Source organism: Haliotis asinina, chromosome 6, assembly GCF_037392515.1.
Source record: "Haliotis asinina isolate JCU_RB_2024 chromosome 6, JCU_Hal_asi_v2, whole genome shotgun sequence".
Classification (NCBI taxonomy): domain Eukaryota; kingdom Metazoa; phylum Mollusca; class Gastropoda; order Lepetellida; family Haliotidae; genus Haliotis; species Haliotis asinina.
This window is the reverse complement of record NC_090285.1, coordinates 38,956,865-38,977,580: the sequence shown is the minus strand read 5'-3', so window position 1 is coordinate 38,977,580 and position 20,716 is coordinate 38,956,865. Positions and strand designations below refer to the sequence as shown.

At 39.8% G+C, this 20,716-nt stretch overlaps 1 protein-coding gene across 1 annotated transcript in view; it reads right to left on the bottom strand.

Annotated features, from left to right (window-relative positions):
• LOC137287259 (pyrokinin-1 receptor-like) overlaps positions 1-19,841 on the bottom strand; it is a 62,617-nt gene extending 42,776 nt beyond the window's left edge. The window contains exon 1 of the mRNA XM_067819490.1: positions 19,499-19,841. Within this exon, the coding sequence (XP_067675591.1) occupies positions 19,499-19,841 (343 nt within the window). The remainder of the gene's footprint in view (positions 1-19,498) is intronic.
• Positions 19,842-20,716: the final 875 nt, after the last annotated feature.

Here is a 20,716-nt window from a genome sequence, read left to right as displayed (position 1 = left end):
AATGGAAACCTATGTGAAATGATTCAACAGAGCTCTGTATCCATGACGAAAAACAAAGTTTGGTTCTAGTGCAAACTCGTAGAATTTAATATCCGCGATAAACGCTTATGTAATATCTCCCATTCAATCATACAAAAGGACTTTCATTTCAGTATGGATTGATATAAATAATTACAAACGATCCACGAGGCACTTCACAGGGCACTTGAAAAAGTAACAAATCTTCGTTTGTACATTCGTATTTTTTAAAGGAATCACGACTACAGCTGACGACTTGCTTGTCACATCTTGCATAATTGTCAGAGTTACGTGTTCTTTATAACGGATCTTAACAACTTACAAGGCAAAAACTTTGAGGAAACTTCGATCGATGCTTACGTGGTTTCTGTTTGGTTCTTAATGAATGACTTTTTTCCACCTGAGGCACCATTTTTCTTCAATATGGCCTGCGCAATTGATTGACAGATATTAGAAAGTGTTTGTTAAACTGGTAAAATCCCAGTAACGTAATAACCTGACGCCAACGTGTAATTTCTCTTGCTTCGGGGTCTGTTGTGCATTCTGTGTCGGAGACGTTGATAGCTACGTCCGCAATCGGACTAGACGTAGTTTGGGTGTCTTGACAGCTCTTCATGAACTTAGCATTTGTGTATGCCACTCTGAGCAAAGCACACGTTGGTAGTTACGATATTAACACAGACATTAATCCAAATATTTACACTGCAAACATGTTCACCATGCTCCGTCCAGTCCCGTCACGGAACGTCTTATCATTATTCCACTCAAGGCTGATGATGGGACCTGCAAATAGACACATCACACATTCGACCCAAACTGGATCTGATTTAACAGGGTTGTCAAGATTGAAGATTGTGGCTATTAATTTGAAAGGCAGCTATTCATAAATCATCTCGTCCTGGTGTGCGTCCATTCCAACAACTGACTTTATTCCATTGCTCTGATTTTGGAATACGCGCTGTTTGTTCTGGTACATTGTCAAATACATAATTCGGTATTTCAATAACCTCTTGTAACGTGACTCCGATAAGGCAGATACTGGAAGACAGTTGAATTCTTGCTGGTCTTAGTGATGTCTTCAAAACATCTGTTTCAACTCTATCCACCAACGTATTTAACGAGTATCCCACGCACATATAGACTGTGGTTAAAGGCGCTGGTTTTCAGCCATCTATTATCTATTAATACAGGAAATCAGGGACCGGACGAAGTGTCAGTATATCGTGACCATATGTTAAGTTAGTAGCATTACATGCAATTGCGATTGCATGGAAGATTTACACACACACACACACACACACACACACACACACACACACACACACACACACACACACACACACATGTGCAAGCACGTGCATGATTTCAATGACATTGAATATTTAAATATTTAGCTATATTTTCACCCTTCCGTTACAACAGCCTGCCTATCTATTCTTAGCCAAAAGGGCAATTTATCTCTTGCCAAGTTCCGATCAGAACCTATAAGCTAATGTGTCAAGTGATAAATGTAAAGCGTACAGCCAGTCAGGTCCGCTAATGAGCAAACTAGGAAATAGCAACGTGATCCACAGTAACATCAACAGTGATCCCTTGCAAAGACTACTTCACTGCATATCTCGCTCATCAAAGGACGATTTAATGTTGAGACAATATTCAGTTGTAAGAGAAGTAATCAAAGTTTATAACGAGCACGTTCACTATCAATACGATATGTGGAATACGACGAACTGCTGGGCAAGGTCACAAGTCAGATTGAGTATAACAAACTATCAAGCTAACATTAATGGTCCCTTTGAGTTCGTTATGCCAGGCACACCAAACTCACTGGATTCATCTTAAATAATTTGGATTCAGGTTTCTTTTCACCTGACATAAAACTACCTTTGACATGCATAAAACTGTATCGACAAAGTGTTTAAAGTTCAAAGGAGCTCTTTCAATATAAATAACTTGATGGACAGGCACCTTGTTACCTTCGAAGAAGCAGGGATCCCCAAAAACTAAAGTAGACACCTTTGTCTCTCGGGGATGAGGACAAAAGCTGAAGGACCTGAAAATCTATGCCTAGGCAATGTTTGAGTGAAGACGGGACACCTTAAGAATGCTATATACTAAATTCAGGTCTGACTTCGTCTACACATTGCAATTTATCGGAGTCACTCCTTCGAGTCAAAAACAACAATTCGTAATGACAAGCAATTTCAGAGGAGACGATGGTAGAGGCGATCACGCAAGGAAACTGTTTGGTCAAATCGACATGTGCAGAAGATCGTATTTTTCGACTGAGAGATTTCCGTTCTACAACTCTATTTATGGGCGCTAATCCTATATCTACATCGAAACCTGCCATTTAAATGACAGGGGCATTAATCAGAGACGTAACAAGAAGAGTATATCAATATATTCTGCATCCAGTTCTTGTTCTATTTAGGCTATAAGATTAAAGGGCTGAGAATAAGGAAGATTCGTTTCGGTGAACATCAAGCACTAATTACACGATGTAATGGTGTAAACGCTTCTATATGAGTAGCATCGTCTATTACTGAGTCGGATAGTCAGTGTGGTGTAGGAACGTTAAAGTTTCTAACGGTATTGACATGTTGCATATCTCACGGCGTCCCGGATTAATATGGGAGGAAAACCCGTAGGATTCAAGCCTTAAACATCTAAACCAGTGATTACACAGACACTTACATCATGTGCATCAATATGTCACGAGATTGAAACTTACAATCCGAATGATGTGGGTCCTGAACATTTTATACTAAGGTGAAACTCGCGAACACGGATATAGTTCTCACAGCACACGCGATAACCTGTGCACGAAATTTATTGCTGTAGGATGGGATGGTGTGCACGTAAAAATTGCTTTGATGTAAATGTGTAAGGCCCATACAGTTAATTACCACACCTTTGTTTCAATAGTAGTCAAGCCTTTAAGGGTTTCGAACATGTGTTCCTTGCATCTTCAATGAAGGGAGTCTATATCATCCTGTTTGATCGGATCAAAAGGGGAAACTGATACAAGTGATAAACAATAAGATGTACTGCACATACATCATTTGAGGAAAGTGACGCAGTGCCATATGTATAACAAGTTCACACATCTTCTGTGACGTACCCGATAACATTGTCCCGATATTTAAATTGTCCTGGTACCAACATGTGAACTAATTAACATAAAACAAATGTAATGTGTGCTATAAATGGGATTGGTAAAGTTCGCACTCTTTAGGGGTTGAGTCCCTAACGGGTCTGGTACCCAAACTTTCAGGGAGTTCCAAAAATCGCTAGCGCACATAGTACTATGATACCGACATACATGTTTGTTTCAAAACTATTTTAGTAGATTGGCTACATGTTATACAACATAGAGCACCCTCTCCGTAGTAATTACATGTGTATTATTTGAATTCATCTTACAAAATAAACAAACAACAACAAAAAGATGGGAAGCAATGGAACAATAGCAATGATTGTAAGGCTTTTTAACTAACAAATACATTCTTAAATACATTTAAATATGTTTTTATTATGCGAACAGTTCACTGGCGTGTAGTAGTAACACACATTTCATACTGGCAACATAGCGTAAACTTGCCATTTTATGTATGTTGCCTATCTTCTGCAGCAGTAGGTGTCTGGTGTAACTGGGTTCCCTGTATTTGTAATTGTCTCAACAGACAGACGACAAGCATCGACTGTAAGTGGTGCTGTTCGGGGACAGAACTTTTTACAATTCCGAATGCCATTTCAGTTTTCAGGAACTTTGATAATGGCTACATATAAAGGTTTTTGTCATTAATGAATGGCCTTTTCCTATAACTTACAAAAGTCCTGAAAGATATTGCCCGTGCAACCGACTGACAAATAGCACAGAGGTTTAATTAACACTGGAAAACATCCCGGTGAACTAATAACTTAACGCCAACGTGTAAAGCCTCTTGCTGTCGAGGTCTATCATGCATTCCATGAAGGAGACTTTGGTTGCTTCAGCCACAATCGGATCAGAATTGTCTGGTCGTTCCAGTAGTTTTTACATGGGATGACGTTCTGATATAAGTCATTGTGGGCTAAACATGTACTGTCTGATACAAAAATTACACAGACCGTTAAGCGCCAATACAAATATTCAAAGCAAAAACACCAATCTCTTCACGGGGTGACTCATGACAATTCTACTCAGTTCAGTCAGTCAGATAAATATTGATGCGTTTTGAAATTAAGATTCATCCTGTGATCAGGGATTGTTGATAAAAACAGCTTTGCCTTGCGAATATAAGTTAATTATCTTAACTGATAATTACTATGCTGAAATCCGTCTTGATGACAATATGCACAATTTTAGACTGATGCGTTTTCAATGCTGGTGAGTATACATACATAGCTGGCAGGTTGGGGTATTTGCACGAGGTTTTAGTAAGTGAGTGAGTTACTAGTTATCGTCACATCGAGAATATTGCAGCCATATCCTGACGAGAACAGGTTTTAATTACATTGTACAACAGGAAAATGAGAAACTGAAGCCCTGTTTGCCGAAGAACAGTAAAACTACTAGTATATCACAGATATCCATTTAAAACTAGAAATTAAATATAAAACAGTTTAACTTTATGGGACAATACACTATAAAACTGGGCTATAGATTTCCAACAACTGGAAGTAGATGACCGTACTAGAGACCATGGGGACTTACATTACATTTGCTACCTGCATGGACCCTATCCCTTCAGGTGTTAGCAATTGAGACACATCAAGCATCTTCCGTTACTTAACCGATAATATTGTCCGCATACACGTGAACTTACTAATATAAAACACACGTAAGATGTACTAAATTTGGGATCAGATTTTCTCACTGGAAAACATCCCGGTGAAGGAATAAAAGCTAACGTTTAAAGCGGCTTAGCCCTCTTGATGTCGAGATCTGCCGTGCATTCCATGAATGTGGCGTTGCTTGCTTGCTTCAGCCACAATCGGATGAGATTTGTTTGGTTCTTCCAGTAGTTTTTTCACATGGGCTGACGTTCTGGTATAAGTCATTGTGGCCAAAGCATGTGTTGTTTGAGACAGTATTTGCACAGACCGTTAAGCGCTAATACAAATATTCCAAGCAAAAACATTTCATCACGCGGTGACTCATCATAATTCTACTCCAATCACTCAATCGGTGTCCGGCAAATAACCGCACCACACATTCCGCCCACACTGGATCCGATTAATCACTGTTGACACGTTTCAGATTGTTGACTTCAAAGGGGTTTATTCATAAACGATGAAGTCAAATCATACGCTGATGTGTTTAGTGCTTGAATATGGAATCAGATATTGACGTTCGTCGTTTTTGGTCTGAGAACTATTTCATGAGGAAAGATGTAGTCTTACACTGAAATCCGACCATCAAACGGCAAAGCAATTGAACACACTGTCAACACTTTTGTAGCTCTCTAAATCATATAAGAGCACCTAAAACGATTTGTTCATTGGCAACATGTGTTCTATGTTTCTAAAAATCAATACAGGAATTACACTGGTGACAAAGTATTTCTACATATATTTCTAGTTCATCATCAGGAAGAACAGAAGAAGATAGTACATATCAAATATTATCAGATCCCCGTTCAAGACAGAGACCGTTTGCGAAGAAATAGTGGGTGGGTGTCTTTAACTAACGCCTGCTTTATGTTGAAAAAAATATACTTTCGAAAATATACCAATGCATAATCAATCCACTATCGTGGGACGGTAAAAGATAAAGTCCACGGATCAGAGGTAAGATGCCTTTCTAGTTCCTATCTGAATTGTTATTGCTAGCAACATTGGTCCTCTTTAAATGGAACGAGGGTATTTTTGACGGCCATTCATACCTGGAAGATGGTACCAACAGACAAGGTGAAGACATCTATAAAGAAAGATGTGTAATCCCACATCACCTGCAACTGACCAATGGTGTCCTTTGTAAGAATATACGAATTTTTTATAGGTAGTAACTGATATATAGCTTAGTTTGAGTCACGCCCACCCATTTCCGTTCTCCTGCAAACCAGATTCCTGGAGATCACTCTTGTTTATTCATGTTCTATTTAACCTCTGCGCTTCTAATAATCCACATTTTAGGAAAATGGATCACCCCTGTAACCGGTGAGTCTGGCTTACAGGTGTGTCTTTGTAAGAACCATTTTTCCAACACCAAAACTACCATCCTATGCTAAATCGTTTTAATCGATCTCTACCGACACCACATGTAGGGCTGGCACAATCGCTTCTACCGTCAACCTTAGCGAAGTTGGTGGTGCAATGACGATACGAGAGTTTGTCAAACAAGGAGGGTTTGCTAGCGGAAACACGTGGCTTACACCTCTGCCTCCGAAGAAGACAAATCAATGTCAGGTCATTTATGCCGTCGACAACGACATGGAGTATATCACGTGACCATGTTAGAGTAAACTGGCAAGTTCCATCAGTTTCGTAATTCATAATGATACGAGTTAACATTTTTTCGCAAAATATCGTTCCCCCATAAGTAGATGTTCTGCCGTTAGATACAATTGAAGATATATACCCCAGATGGAAGAAATGATTGCTTCTAATAAGCGTAGCATGACGTGTTACAAAATAGTTCTCGTACATATACCACCTCTGTGGGGTGGCCCAGCGATGAACGCATTCACTCCGTAGACCCGGGTTCGATTCCAGATATGAGTGGAATGCAGGAAGCCCATCTCTCCATCTGATATTGATGGAATATTGCTAAATCGGCTTAAAACAATATGGAATCATTCACTTACTCCTCCTGGGCTTAGTGGGTAGAGAGTCTGCCAAAACAGCGGGAGGGTGATGATTCGAAACCTTTGCTAGAACCCTTATTAAAGCCGTTAAATGATTATTGCCATGCCTGAAGCTCATGAACATATAGATGTAACAAGGACGCGTTGGTTTAGTGTCAGTAAAAAATCAATATGTCATACACGAATGAGACCCTGAAAGGAGCAACAAAATCAAATATCACAGTGCTCACTTAAACTGCATGTTATACAATGACCCGAAGTTATAAAATAGTCAATAACGTGAAATGGCAAACATCGGACATCAATTACCCAGTCTTACTGCTATTCAACCAAATATAACAAACACAAACTTACTCCAAACTATTGATCTCCATTATGTTGATCATGAGCTGATGGCTGCTTCTTTCTGCAACAAAATAAGCCTATTACTTCGTTCAGGGAACCGTTACCTGCACCGGAGTTGTATGACATCGTAAGTTAGAAACTCGTTCAATTAACCGAATATAATTCAGATTCTAATACTGACATGCAACGAGCGTGAACAACAACGACTAAAACAACATCAGCGGAGACTCTTTAAAAATGTTATTTTACATTACACATTTGTAAATGTCTCGCATCTATAGTTCGAACTAATGAAGTGGAAGTAGACAACTCTGTACATCTTAGACAACAAAGGCATAGTCGGTTCACCAAGTTTATTCAAAACGAGTTGGATTATAAATACTATAAAACTTAATCTTACATTGTGTAAAAACATATCAATAATGTGTTCAGATTCGCTCACGCAGACTCTTTCAAGACTTACAAAGGATCCATCAATCAGTGTGTCTGGGCGAAATACTGATGTGATATTTCCTTTTTAACTTGACTAAAGCTGAGAACTTGAAATTTATACACGGGAGTAAAATTAAGGGTCTCAGGCAAATTTCAGTTTTTAGTTAGGGTGTACATTAGCTCTAATTTGAATCACCATATTGTGTCAAATAATAGCATCCTTTCTTGTCCAGCAATCCTACAGACACGGTGATGGAACGGTGTACATAATGAAACTGTACCGTTAAACTGACATGTGCAACTCAAGCAGATTCAAGCTGACAGAAAATCGTATTCTTCGTTTGACTGAGTCCAATCCTACAAGTCTAATCAATGACCATATCTCTGTATCTATTGCGAAACCTGTCTAAGGAATGAGCAGAACATTCCTCTCAGACGTCGCTGCAGGGATGACGAGGATATTAATCAACCATGCATCCAATTCCTTTTTGTAATAATTAGGCAATAACTTAAAAAGGTCTGACGGCGGATTGGAGTTTGGCAATAGCTGTAAAACTTGTAAATCCCTGTGCATGTGGAGAGCCATGAAGTAGCGAGCGTGCGTGGATTTAACAACATTACCTCTGCAGATGTATCATGTCCTGTCAGTTTAATACTGGAAGAAACACCGAACTGAAGGTCTTAAACATGTATGACTTGTAAAAATGCCCTTCTTCTTTAAAGTTCTCCCCACCACCACCCAGAAAAATACTGAACTATTTGTAACAGTCTGTTATTGAGTTTGCCCCGAAGTATTGCAGGTCTTTCACATGTATGACTTGCACTTCTTCCTTAAAGTGTGTTCCTCAAGATGAATAATGAGCCATTTCTAACAGTTAATATTGGGAAACCCCGAACTATTGCAGATCTTAAACGTGCATGACTTGCACGAATGCCTCCTTCCGTAACGTGATCACTAAGAAGAATCTTGAACTATTTCTAAATCATGTATCGTACAGTGATCATAATTGTTCTCCGAGACATGCATGTTACTATTGTTTATGTTTGGCTGATGTTTGTTAAACGAATAAACAGGAAGCTATGTGTTGCACATGCAAAATGTGAAAGAACCCACCAATTCCCATTTCACCAGTGGTCGGTCACTTGTTCCCTCATGCTCCTCTGCAATTCTTGTACTAGTCACCCCGATACAAATGTTCTCAAACATCCCAGTGAGTGAGGCGACTAATAGGATCAGATGGACAGTGTTCCACGCTTAATCGTTGTATGGGAAATGAGTACACAGATGCTGAGCATTTCAATCACTGACCAGCCTCGATCATTGGTATTATTCAATTATAGGATATTTCTATAACCCATATATCCACCCAACTTGTACATGTTCAAAATGCTAGTATTATTCTTCCCTCGATCATTGCATCGGTCACATCGTATTATAGATTTCAACTCCCTGAGATCATGCAACTCTTGCAAACACTAGGCGCACCGAGTAAATGAGGCTTTCTACTCCTTACGAGATACCCATTCCCAGCTGGGTGGGGTGGAACACAGTCACAGTACTTTGTCCCAGTGTATTGCAAGTTGTACCCGCAGCAAGGTGTTTGCACGTATTCATGTGACTACCATCTGCTCATATACCAACGGGTTCGTGGGTTTGTTTAAGAGTGCAGAGTCGTGTACTGTCCACTAGGGCTTGTGACAACACTGATAGAGTTCACTCCAAGTTTTAAACATCCGGTCACTGGTGGGCTCGATCGAAGCACCTCGGGCTCACCATATCACCAGCCTGCCGTCGACAGTCCCCGCGCAAAGTCATAAACTGCCTATTAGAATTTTCCGTCTTCACACATGTGAATCTAAGAGCGGAAAGTGATTTTATGTTACATGGAAAGACCTAAATGATTAATTAAAAAAAATACACACAAAAAAAACCCGTCAATAATCAGAAGTGGACATGGACCGGTTTAACAGTTCTGGACATTCACATATAACAGACGCAAGTCTAGTATACGTTTGCTGATTCCACTGGAAGGGTGAAAAAATGAATGGCAACGAATAGTGATGGATAACGCTTTTGGGACAAAACGAGCGATGAATACCGTACAGTATTACCGTACGACTTTATCGCACACTGTAACTTTGCCAGCAGATATACTACCTGACAAAAATGTGACTTGTCTCACTATGTTTTAGTGTGTTGTTAATTATAAATTTAGCTATCTCAGTGATAGTGTTCAAGCAACATCATAGTCACATATAAAGGCTAAAACATTTCACGAATATCTGTGACACCTAATTCCACTGAACTTGTGTGTGTCCATAAATAACTTCAATGTCCAATCCAATGAAATAAACATACGTCAGCATGTACTGGTGCAGAACCTCTGTCGGCATAAAACTGGACTCGTTTGAATATTAATTAATTCACAAATGTGAAAAAAATACTTTACTGACTACCAACAGCCGTCAGAAATGGTAAACATCTCCACAAATCTGCTCTTTCTTGCTTTTCTTCAAGGGATGTCACAACTACTATTAATCCATTGTCTGTTACCGACAGACACAAACCATCAGACTTAAGTGTTCTTTACACCGGATCTTAGTAAGCCACAAGGCAAATGCCACTTAATCTTTAAGGGAACTTGGATCGATGGTTACATGTTGAAATTTGTTTCTTAATGAATGACCTTTTCCATCTCCGACTACATTCTCCTTCAATATGTTCCATGTAATCGATCGAAAATATTAGAGAGGTTTTGGTACACTATTAAAAGTCGCTGTAAAGTAATAACTTAAGACTAACAGAAATTCCCTCTGCTTCCGAGTGACGCAGTAAACATTCCTTTAAAAAGACGTCGCTAGCTGCATCCACAACCTGACTAGGCCAAGTCAGAACGTCTCGGTAGTTGTTGCATGGACTGACTTGTGTATGGCCACTCTGGGCAAAGTATAAGTCGTTTGACACAACATTTACACAGGCCGTTGAGCATTCATGCAAATGTTCGAAGCGAAAACACGAAGGAAATTCCTTTCCTATCTCATCTCGCAGTGACTCATCCTCCTAAGTCACTCTATTTTGTGATCCTCAAACAAACACGTCACGCATACCGCCCACTCTGGATCTGATGTAATCCTGTTGACAAGTTAGAGGATCGTGGTGATTTATTTGTAAGAAATTTATTTATCGACCAAGTAAAACACTTGATTTGTTTATTCGTATGACAAACATTCGCGTTCCAGATGACGACCGTCAATTTCAGCAAGGGGATGGAGATGAATAATTATTGAGCAAAGCCGTAACCCAGGATTGACTACGAATATGACAAGCCAAAACAATTTAACTCACAGATTTGTGAAACAATGCAAGGCTTTGCCTACCAGCTGGACATCGACCGACAACAGTTGAAATGTTTCAAGGGTAAATGTACGTTGTACTTTCCGACGCAAACACTCAAATCGTTTTCTGCAAAGTCATCATATTTTGTGTTTTACATTTTGTGAGTGGAAGAATAGAGCCCAAATTTAGACTGACGGGTATCATTGCTTGTCTTCCATTCCCTTGATTCAACACCAAAAAAGGACTAGCAGTTCGTACATTGATAACCGTCACGAGTGTTATTGCCTTGGTAGACAGAGCATTACTTTAGTCGGGCATCTAACCTGACTATGAAAAGACATACACTGCCTGATGTTGTGTATGTCAAGGCCCTCTAAGCAGAACCAATGCAAGATATCATTCACCGGAATTATGTTTGAGAGTTTTATGATTTGGTCACTTGATCTATACTATCAGATGTGAATGTTCTAATACTAACAATGTTTGGCCTCTGTGCTAGTAACGTTAGTAATATTAGGTCCATTCCTTCCTTGAAGAGGCACTCGCGGATAGTAATCATTATCAACATTTGTTCAGAGAAAATCGTGGATCTAAAGATCATTCTTTATATATCGGCCATAGGTAGAAACTATCACGAGACATACTTTGAGTCTGTTCCCTTCCTATCATCCTACTCTCATGATACTAGTCATTTGCCTGATATATGACAAATGTCCGATCAAAGTTACACCATTCTGTGCATCAGCGTACTTACCTTATATTGTCTTGTAGACACTGCAAGGGATGTTTGATTAACAGTATTCTGTAGCGATGAACTCTGAATAAGCAGTATGAGCATCGATCTACGCAGCTGGGATACTATGTCATGTATCAAATATATTCAGCGTGCCTGATCATCTGATCCTGAAAGTCTTCCCTAATACAAGCATGGGTTGCTGAACACCAACTATAACCAGGGTCTTCACGGGGAGCATTTAGGTAGAAACCTGATTCAAGTGACAACGTTTTACACCTTTACATTGTCCGATCACCGTGCGAAAAGTGCACATTGTAAAATAGAACGATGGAAAAGACACATATTCAAAATGCGTTATACTACAAATCCACGACAGAGGTATAGAGACAATATATTCGATATATAAGGTGATGCAGAGTATTTATTGTTAATAAGATATATCATAAATTGCTTTCACCTAAGGCCGATAAAATATTTCCAAAGATATTTGATAAAGTCAGGAGTACAAAGACTACGTTTGACCTCAAGCACGTTTGTGAGTAGATCATTACGGCTATCTCGAAAGCTCATGTAGACAGTACGCACGTCTTAATAACTCTCTTTGTTTGCTTAATAGATCGAGAATAACCTTTGTAAAAATCATTTTGAAGTTCATCGGTCTTAATATAGAAACGCAATAATATCATCCTGCCTTATTTATTTAGTTTAGCAAAATAAGAGAAAAGAAAAGATTCAACAGGTTACAATGTAAATCAGAACGTCAGGGCAAAGAAAACCTTATCTTGATTATCTTCAGAAATAAATTCTGTTTGCACAAACGGAAACATGATACGAACAGATTATTAAAAATCAGTGACAACACCATGTGTTCGCGGAAAACATGAAGCATGCAAACAATATATTGATCGTGCATTTCCCTGTCAGCTGATAGGACATCAAATTTCAACAGTGCCTTCCAAGTAAAATGACTCAAGAATGAAGATTTTATGGATATCAACTTCTTTATATGAGAACACAACGTTTCGGAGTTAATGCTTACTCCTTCATCAGGTGATTGAGAATGGGGTACAGAGCTATATTTATATGTACAGGTAAAACAATAACAAAGTAACAAGTGGAATGAATTAAAGGAAAGCTGGAAGCCAGTATAAACAAGCGCTGTTATCATTGTTATCATAACTGTCGGGTTCCAATCAGCGCTTGTTTATACTGGCTTCCAGCTTTCGTTAATCCATTCCACTTGTTACTCAATGACTCAGTTCTCTAACGGGAGGCTTGTCGAGTCACCATTGCTGTTGTATTTAATTGTTACTACTTTATGTATTATCAAGTGTTCACATTGTGCGAAACTTAGATAAGAAAGAAACAGAGGAGTTTGTTGGCGGTGAGAGCGACACGGCCGGGAGGAGGAAAGATCGAACGATCGAGGGTGCGTGCTTCTACTCTCTTTGAGGTCAGAAACGTCAGCAACGATACTCGCGGTGTCCTTAATATTCTTTCTCCATGATCACTTAAAGATTCGCTGTTGCGATTTTTACTTCCTGTGAATGATCAGGGTTGACCGTCCCTGAGTACTAAAGCCAAGGAAGGTCAATGAGAGGTCATCTGTGCCAGTTGATGACAGACGCTTACTGGGATTTCCTCGTCTATGTTTTAGTTAATTACATAAATCTGTCGTTAGGATTTTAATTATAATTTGATGTAAATTGATAACGTATCAATTGATAATATTGGCCATTTGGCATTCCATGAGAATATTAATATTTTCTAATATATCAAAAGATGTTATTAGGTTCATGTCTCAGAAGTTCCAAACAATGAACTAATTATTTTCCTAACCCTTAATAGTAATTGTCAGCTAATCTCCATTCATATCAGCTTATGTCTAGACAACAGCCGTTATAACATCGACAAATACCGATTGGTATTGGAAACGAAACAAGTTCCGTCGACGTCGGTGATTCGTTTCGAAAATCCAATAGCTCCCCACTTTAAGATTTAGAGAAACGTCTTCTCCACCTCGTCAGCGATCCGCTCGCTTGCATCTCTCAGTACATCTTGTCCAGGGTGATGAAGGGCGCACTTGATTCACACCGAGGAGCTTTATAAGGCTGATATCGATACGTCTCGCCTCTGAAGCTGCGAATATGTTTTATCAACTGATGATGAGTTTTGGATGGGGGTTAAATACATCAGTTCCCATGTGGTACGGGCAGATTATCTATTGAATGAAGAGGGAGATATACTGGGAAGTACGGGAAAGCACGTTCAATATGGGAGGGTTTAGGGAGCAATAGGGGAGTGCTATCGGTCTTGTTGACTGAATAATGTAATCCTATATTCAAAATGGGGATATCATGCGATCAATTTCTGTCTTTTCAGGCACGGTTTTCAGTAAACGTGAATGTCTTACCTAAGATGCAATTATTCGTTGGCGTGTCTTCTTCAATACTGGTAGCTGAACAGCCTCTTTGTTGATTTGGTGCGAACACTTCACTCTGTATGGCTTTGTCTCATATTCTTGATGTTATTGTTAGCGCTTCTCAATAAAATATCGAAATTAAACGTCACCGGGGTGAGTTTAGGTTTACGCCGCACTCAGTACTATTCCAGCTATGCGACACCGGTGGGTCAATAGCCGAGCCATGACCAGACAATCCAATGATCAAAAGCATGAACATCGAACTGAGATACAGTGTCATGTATCAACAAAGTCAGTGCACCTGATCACCCGGTCACGTTAGTCGCTTCTGAAGATTAACTAACCCAGATCTTCACGGGCAAACGTCACCAGAAGTATAGACAATAGTAGATATGTTTGTTTCCTTGAGGAGTTTGGATACCAACGACGAACGTTTTATGCATGACAAGGCTTGCATATTAAGTGTACAGTTTCAGTAATTCTTCCTTCAAAGGAACCGACAAAAATTCGCATAAGTTCACAACAGACATATCGAATGGGAGAATGGTCATGGCATGATCATCAGAGCTCTGAGAAGGTTGGACCTCGACAACAGTCTCCTGTGGTAATTACTATTATGTTTTACCGGGGATCCAAGTCAAGCCTCCTCAAGTCGTCAGTGACACTCTCAGTGCGTGTCTATCAAAGGTCAACTCCAGCAACGACACCTCCAGCCACAGTAATGGCACTCATCTTGGTCCTTTCAGTGGGGAGACTGATCCTATGTTATGATACATGTCTGCCGGGATGACCTATTGTTTGTTGACAGGATTATTATTTGTCCTTGAGCCGACAGCTGATAGTGGTACCAGCAGAGTGAGTGAGACAGTGAATGGATTGCTTAAGTGAATCAGTGATGGTTAAGCTGCTTGTTTCAATTAGGCCGAGTTAGCTGAACGAATTTCACGCATGTGAATCATCTTTCGATGTTCATTTTCAGTTTGAAGTCACAAGTAAACCGGAAATCAGCCCATTATGTAATTATGCTTTATTGAATTAACTCTTCCTGTATCTTCGGATGCAACAGGAGTTAAAGGGGATAGAGCTGGTCCCCGTCTGTAACTTGGGAATGATTCTAGAAGATTCGCCAAATCCCCTATCACTTGCTTGATAACGGTGTTAACGTCTCTCCTAGTAATATTGACTAAGTTGTATATCCAAAGAACCAAACTCTCCTCGTTGTTCATCAACTTCTAAATGTCACTTGAAGATTCCCCCCTGGTAAGAATAAATGGGAAAATTACTTTGTCGTACCTTCCAGGACTAAGTCTAAATATACCACACCACTTCCCCACACACCTAGAAAAATGGTACACAATGAACAACAGTTCCACAAAAGGGATGGAATCAAAATCAGGCTTGACAGAACGAGTGGGGACCAGGCTCCAAAACGAACAGGATGTGACAAGACGTTTGCAAGTGGTTGACGATTGTAGTCGTTCCTAATGACGCAGGCGGATGACACACAAAATTAGCCGCAGTAACTCGTCGCCTGTGATCCCATACTGTGATCACTCCTCAGCCTATCCCATACTGGTGGGATCGCTGATATTGTATTATGCATTATCTAAATCAAGTAAATGAACATTAACCTGAACCTGATGTCACATGTAACCTGGGTATAAATCAACTGATAACCTGATCGAACCCCAAACACGTTGTCTGAAAGGGCAATCTGACGTGATGCCATAAAACAATTTACAAAAAGCTTTACTGACACCTTACATGTTTACAGCAGACCAATGTCGCCTTCAATTAGTTACTCGTGCTTTGAACTGCGTATGTATTGTCGCAGTCTGTCCAACACCAATAATACTTCCGACTTCAGTAGCCAAAGGTGAATATATGATTATACTCTATTCTGCATTTGCCAATATTTCGGCAATATGAACAAAGTTAGGTACAACACATTCACCCCACTGTCTGGAATCAATCCCATGAACTCACAAGTCTTGCCCAACGTCCACATAATACAAAAGATTCAAAGAATGGCGAGTCCATATGTGAGGGAAGTTTAGCAACCCGATTTCTCAAGTGAGTCTGGTTTGAAGCCTCCTCAGGGCACATGCCATCTAATATCAAGGACACCAGAGCACGGCCTCCGACTTACATCTAGATATGAAACATGACCCAGTACTTCAACGTTAAACACTTTAACCGTTAAGCTACGCTACTGCCCCGTGTAGTCTCGAATCACGACGAATTTATAAGACTAATCGAAACTTTGGCTTGGTCCTGTTAATGCCCCTGAACGCATTCCTTGATGGTTATGGAATTGACACATTATTACTGCCTTTGGCGTTAGTGGGCATACTGGGGTATTACATCCAGGTTTGGGCATCCCTGACCACACTAACGTCTAGACCGACCAATTATTAACAAGCAGTCTCATGGAAGTCACCATAACCTTTTGTGGCACGAACAAATAAATGGCATTAACTAAACAATCCGTTTGTAAAAATCGCATGCAGCTGGCGGTATTAATAGACGTATTCTTTACCACTTTCCTCTTTGGAAAACCATGTTATACAACTAATTCAAATTGACACTTTGGGGGAATTAAAGATAATTACACAATTTCCAGAATCTTGTCTAAAGTTGATGCACATGGCCACAGGGGATGTGCATGCAAACCATGGAAGAGAAGGGAAAAACCAGATATTTTTTAAAAATGAACATGTTGAATGAAATACATGGAACTCGGACAAGCAAAACTAGAGCTCGTGTCGCCTTTTAGCACTGCAAACGTTTTTATTTAGTTGCTTCGTGGTATTTCCCCAGCAATTATGAATGCTGGCTATTAGGTACATAATTAGAGTTACATTATCAGTGATGAAAGAAGCATTACTTGTGTGCTTTGTTCTTGTGGATTACCCGATGGCGTTGTTGGGTGATATTTATTTTTTGAAAATTTTGAGTTTTAATAGCTTCATGTAGGATCTGGGGAAATCCTTTCTGTTAGTATTTCTTTTAAACAGATCAAAGACTTTGTATCTCAGTAGAATGGAAGATGTAGACCAGTAGAATGTGTTTACCAATGAATATGTGGCAATGAAGTATGCCATTACCTGACTTGTTTAGTAGTGATTCGAACAATGTCATGGCATTAATTAACATTATCTTCTTTTGTCAGAGGTGTTGGTCGAAACAGTGAGATATTTGAACATTTCCCACTTTAATACTGTTTTGGAACTCTTTTGCAAGTTAATGTTTCAATATTCCGTGATGCTTAAGAATACGTCACGATTGACGGCGATACAATAACTATAGCTCACTATACAACACAATGTGCAATACAGATGCCGGCAACATTAGGAAAGCTAGGTAAATGTTGCTGACGGTTTCAGTTGCACTATGTACCCGATGTAAGGGAATGGTGTAAATCCAACTAGGGTCCATGTCTACGGTCTCTAGTAGGGTGATCCACCTTCTTTTGTTGGCAATCCATAGCCTGTTTTTATACTGTATATTAGTTATAACTTTCCACACTAAGTTTAAATCAAATTGTGATATTCTAGTTGTTTTACTGTCCTTTGTCCACAGAGTTTCATATATATATAATATACATATAGTCTTTTTCAGTCTTAACTGTTCTCGTCACGATATGGCTGCCATATTGCCGAGGTGACGTTAAATATTTTCTCATTCCCTCACTAACAGCCTCATAACACACTTATCAAACTGCTGTGTGGTAAATATATTGATCAACGGAAATCTCTGTAGATTTACAAATTCCGCCCCTTATTCAGCATTTCTATTTCCCAATAGTCTAAAAGAGGCATTCCACATCGACCCATGCAGAGTCACAGTAAGCGGTCCTTTCATAATCACAAGCTGCTGTTGGGCATATCAATAAGTTATTCTAACAATCATTTAGGCGTTTTGTACATAGTGATTTTGCTTTTTTAAAAATCACAGCATACTCTGAGGTGCTATTCTAACGCGTCTCTGTGCACAGCGGATATCGATTGTACCTTACAATTCATTGTTCCATGTAATGCTAATTAAATACACCATTGTGTCCTTTCAAGGAGAGAGTAATGATTGCTCTGTATCACATTGTGTTTCAAGCAAAACAAAATTTGATACCCAGATATTTTAATTGAAAAGAAACTGACCACAACTGCTAAGTATATCAATCTACCAAACATCCATAAAGCGTGGAACACGTTAATAGCTCTAAATTTACATATTAATGTTCTACATTTCATTTTCTCTGTTCACGACTACAGAGATGAAAGGCTTCTATTATATACAACGTACCATATGATACACAGGGAATACTTTAAAGACGTTTGGTTTTTTTTATTTAGAAATTGGACATGCACTCATGAAATGATGGTAAACCTCATATTAAAATATTAATTAGAGGCTGGTTAGCTGCAAGATAGATGCAACATCAATTTCGAACATATGAATTTCCCTTCTGATGAAATGACCTCACGGAGCTATAATCCGACTGTTGTTGCGAAAGTGAACATATTCTATTATGCAGAACGTAGTAACTGCCTATGATATACAGGCAGAGATGGACAAACGTATATCGTGTGATACAAATGGAACTGAAAATTGCTATTAAGAATGTTACGTATTAGTACTCGAGCACCAGCGCACAAAACACAGGTTCTGTGTGTCTTTGACGGTGTATCCATTAATATGGTTGTCCACATAGTAATGCATGATATAGAAATCTGACACCAGCAAACAATCGTTTTAGGTTTGTGTGTGGCATTACAGGGTGAGACATCTACCATATTTCAAACGACACACGTGTGTTCAACTTTATAACTGACTGATGTTGAGGTAACTTCTTATACAGTCGCTTGAAATAATCAATCTTTACAGGTGAACCTGCCCGTGACATTAGGAGCATCAATCGCAGAAAGTTATGTCGACCCGCAACAAACTCCTTTCTGCTTGACCACCAAATGTGCTTCTGCGGTCTCATTCGACCAGCCCAGTCTACCAGCCTAGCCTACCTGGGGCAACGTTTCACAAAGCAATCATAACGCTACGACTGTCGTAAGTCTAAATAAAGTATATTAAAGTTTGGGAGTTTCAATATTCTTAGCGCTGCGATAGCTTTGTTGAACGTGGTCCAGGGTTCCGCCTCTGGGTCTCATCGTACTTTATTGAGTTTAGTTTTACACTGTACTCAGCAATATTCCAACCATATGGCGGCTGTATGTAAATAAACGAGTGTGCACCAGACATCCCAGTGATACGAAGACGTGTCAGTGAGCGAGTCTGACCACCCGATCCCGTTAGTCGCTCCTTACGAGAAGCATGGGTTAATGAAAATCAGTTTCAATAAACGCGACCCTCACGAATCTGTGTGAAAAGAACAACTCAAAGTTTCTTAAAAAACCTTCACTTACCTAAGAGAAGTGTGAGCATATCCGACACGGCAAGACTGAACAGGTAGTAGTTTGTTGCCGAGTGAAGATAGGAGTTCTTTGTGATGACTATACAAGTTGACACATTCCCTATCACCCCTGTCAGAAAGATCACACTGTATACGACCGTGAGCGTTATCACAGATGCCAAATCCTTCCGTCTTTCACCAAAACTCTCCACCAGAAAGTCCTCAACGTCAAAGTTGCTCGTGTTTGTTTTGACATCTCCGCCGACAGCACCAGACAACACCTTCGTGGAATCGTTAATCAAAACAGTTGCTACGACGCGGAATTTTGATCCGTTGATTACATAATTTGAGACCATTTCAAAGAATTCCTTGGCGAAAACGACTTAAAAACAGTAGAAAACCTATCGCAATAACCTTGGTTTTACAGTTTTCTCAGTTTATTATTTGAATCGCTGTTGTTTGACGCTTTGAATGGCTAGGTAATTTTTAGTTTGTTTTCTGGTATAGCGGTATCCACAAAGAAACGCATCAGTTTAGCTGTTCAACGATAATCCTTTAAATTGGTGAGGGAAGTGATGTTCCCTTGTGATGCGAAAAGCCGTCATTTTACCCCATCCGCTCGCAAACACACTTCAATCCGTGAAAACTTGTGTATCCTGCACAAAGCAGTTCAAAGCTTCTGTGCCTGCTCTAACTGACTTCAGCTACAACAATCACACGAGCCACTTCGACGCAACAAGTCCGGTAGCAGACCACACAGCAACATCGCCTACTATTGTGAAGTACGAGAGACGAGCGAGCTGCCGCCCGTCCAAGTGTCAATACTCGGAGTGGTCACATTGCAGGAGCATCGGGCTTCTCTGCCGTCGCACAGTGAGCGCTGATTGATCAAATGAGTACGTACCTCGCGCGGGCTATCTATTGTCAATCCTGAAATAATTGCTTGTCCTTAGGGTTAGGTGTATCTGTTAAACCCATCGACAGAGGTGTGAATGGAGTTCTGTACAATATGTTCGCAGTTGGGTATAAAATTCTTCAATGCCTTCACAGGTAACCCTTAGCTTTTACGATGAATTGCGAGGGTAATATCCTGCGCAAAGCGGGACGTCACGGCTTATTGGAGACAGGCTCTAGAGAGTGTTAGGTAATGTCTTATCTCGAGGGATATACGAATTGCAATAAAATGGAAATAATTCTAAAATAAATAGTTGGAGGCACGCAGTGTTCGGAA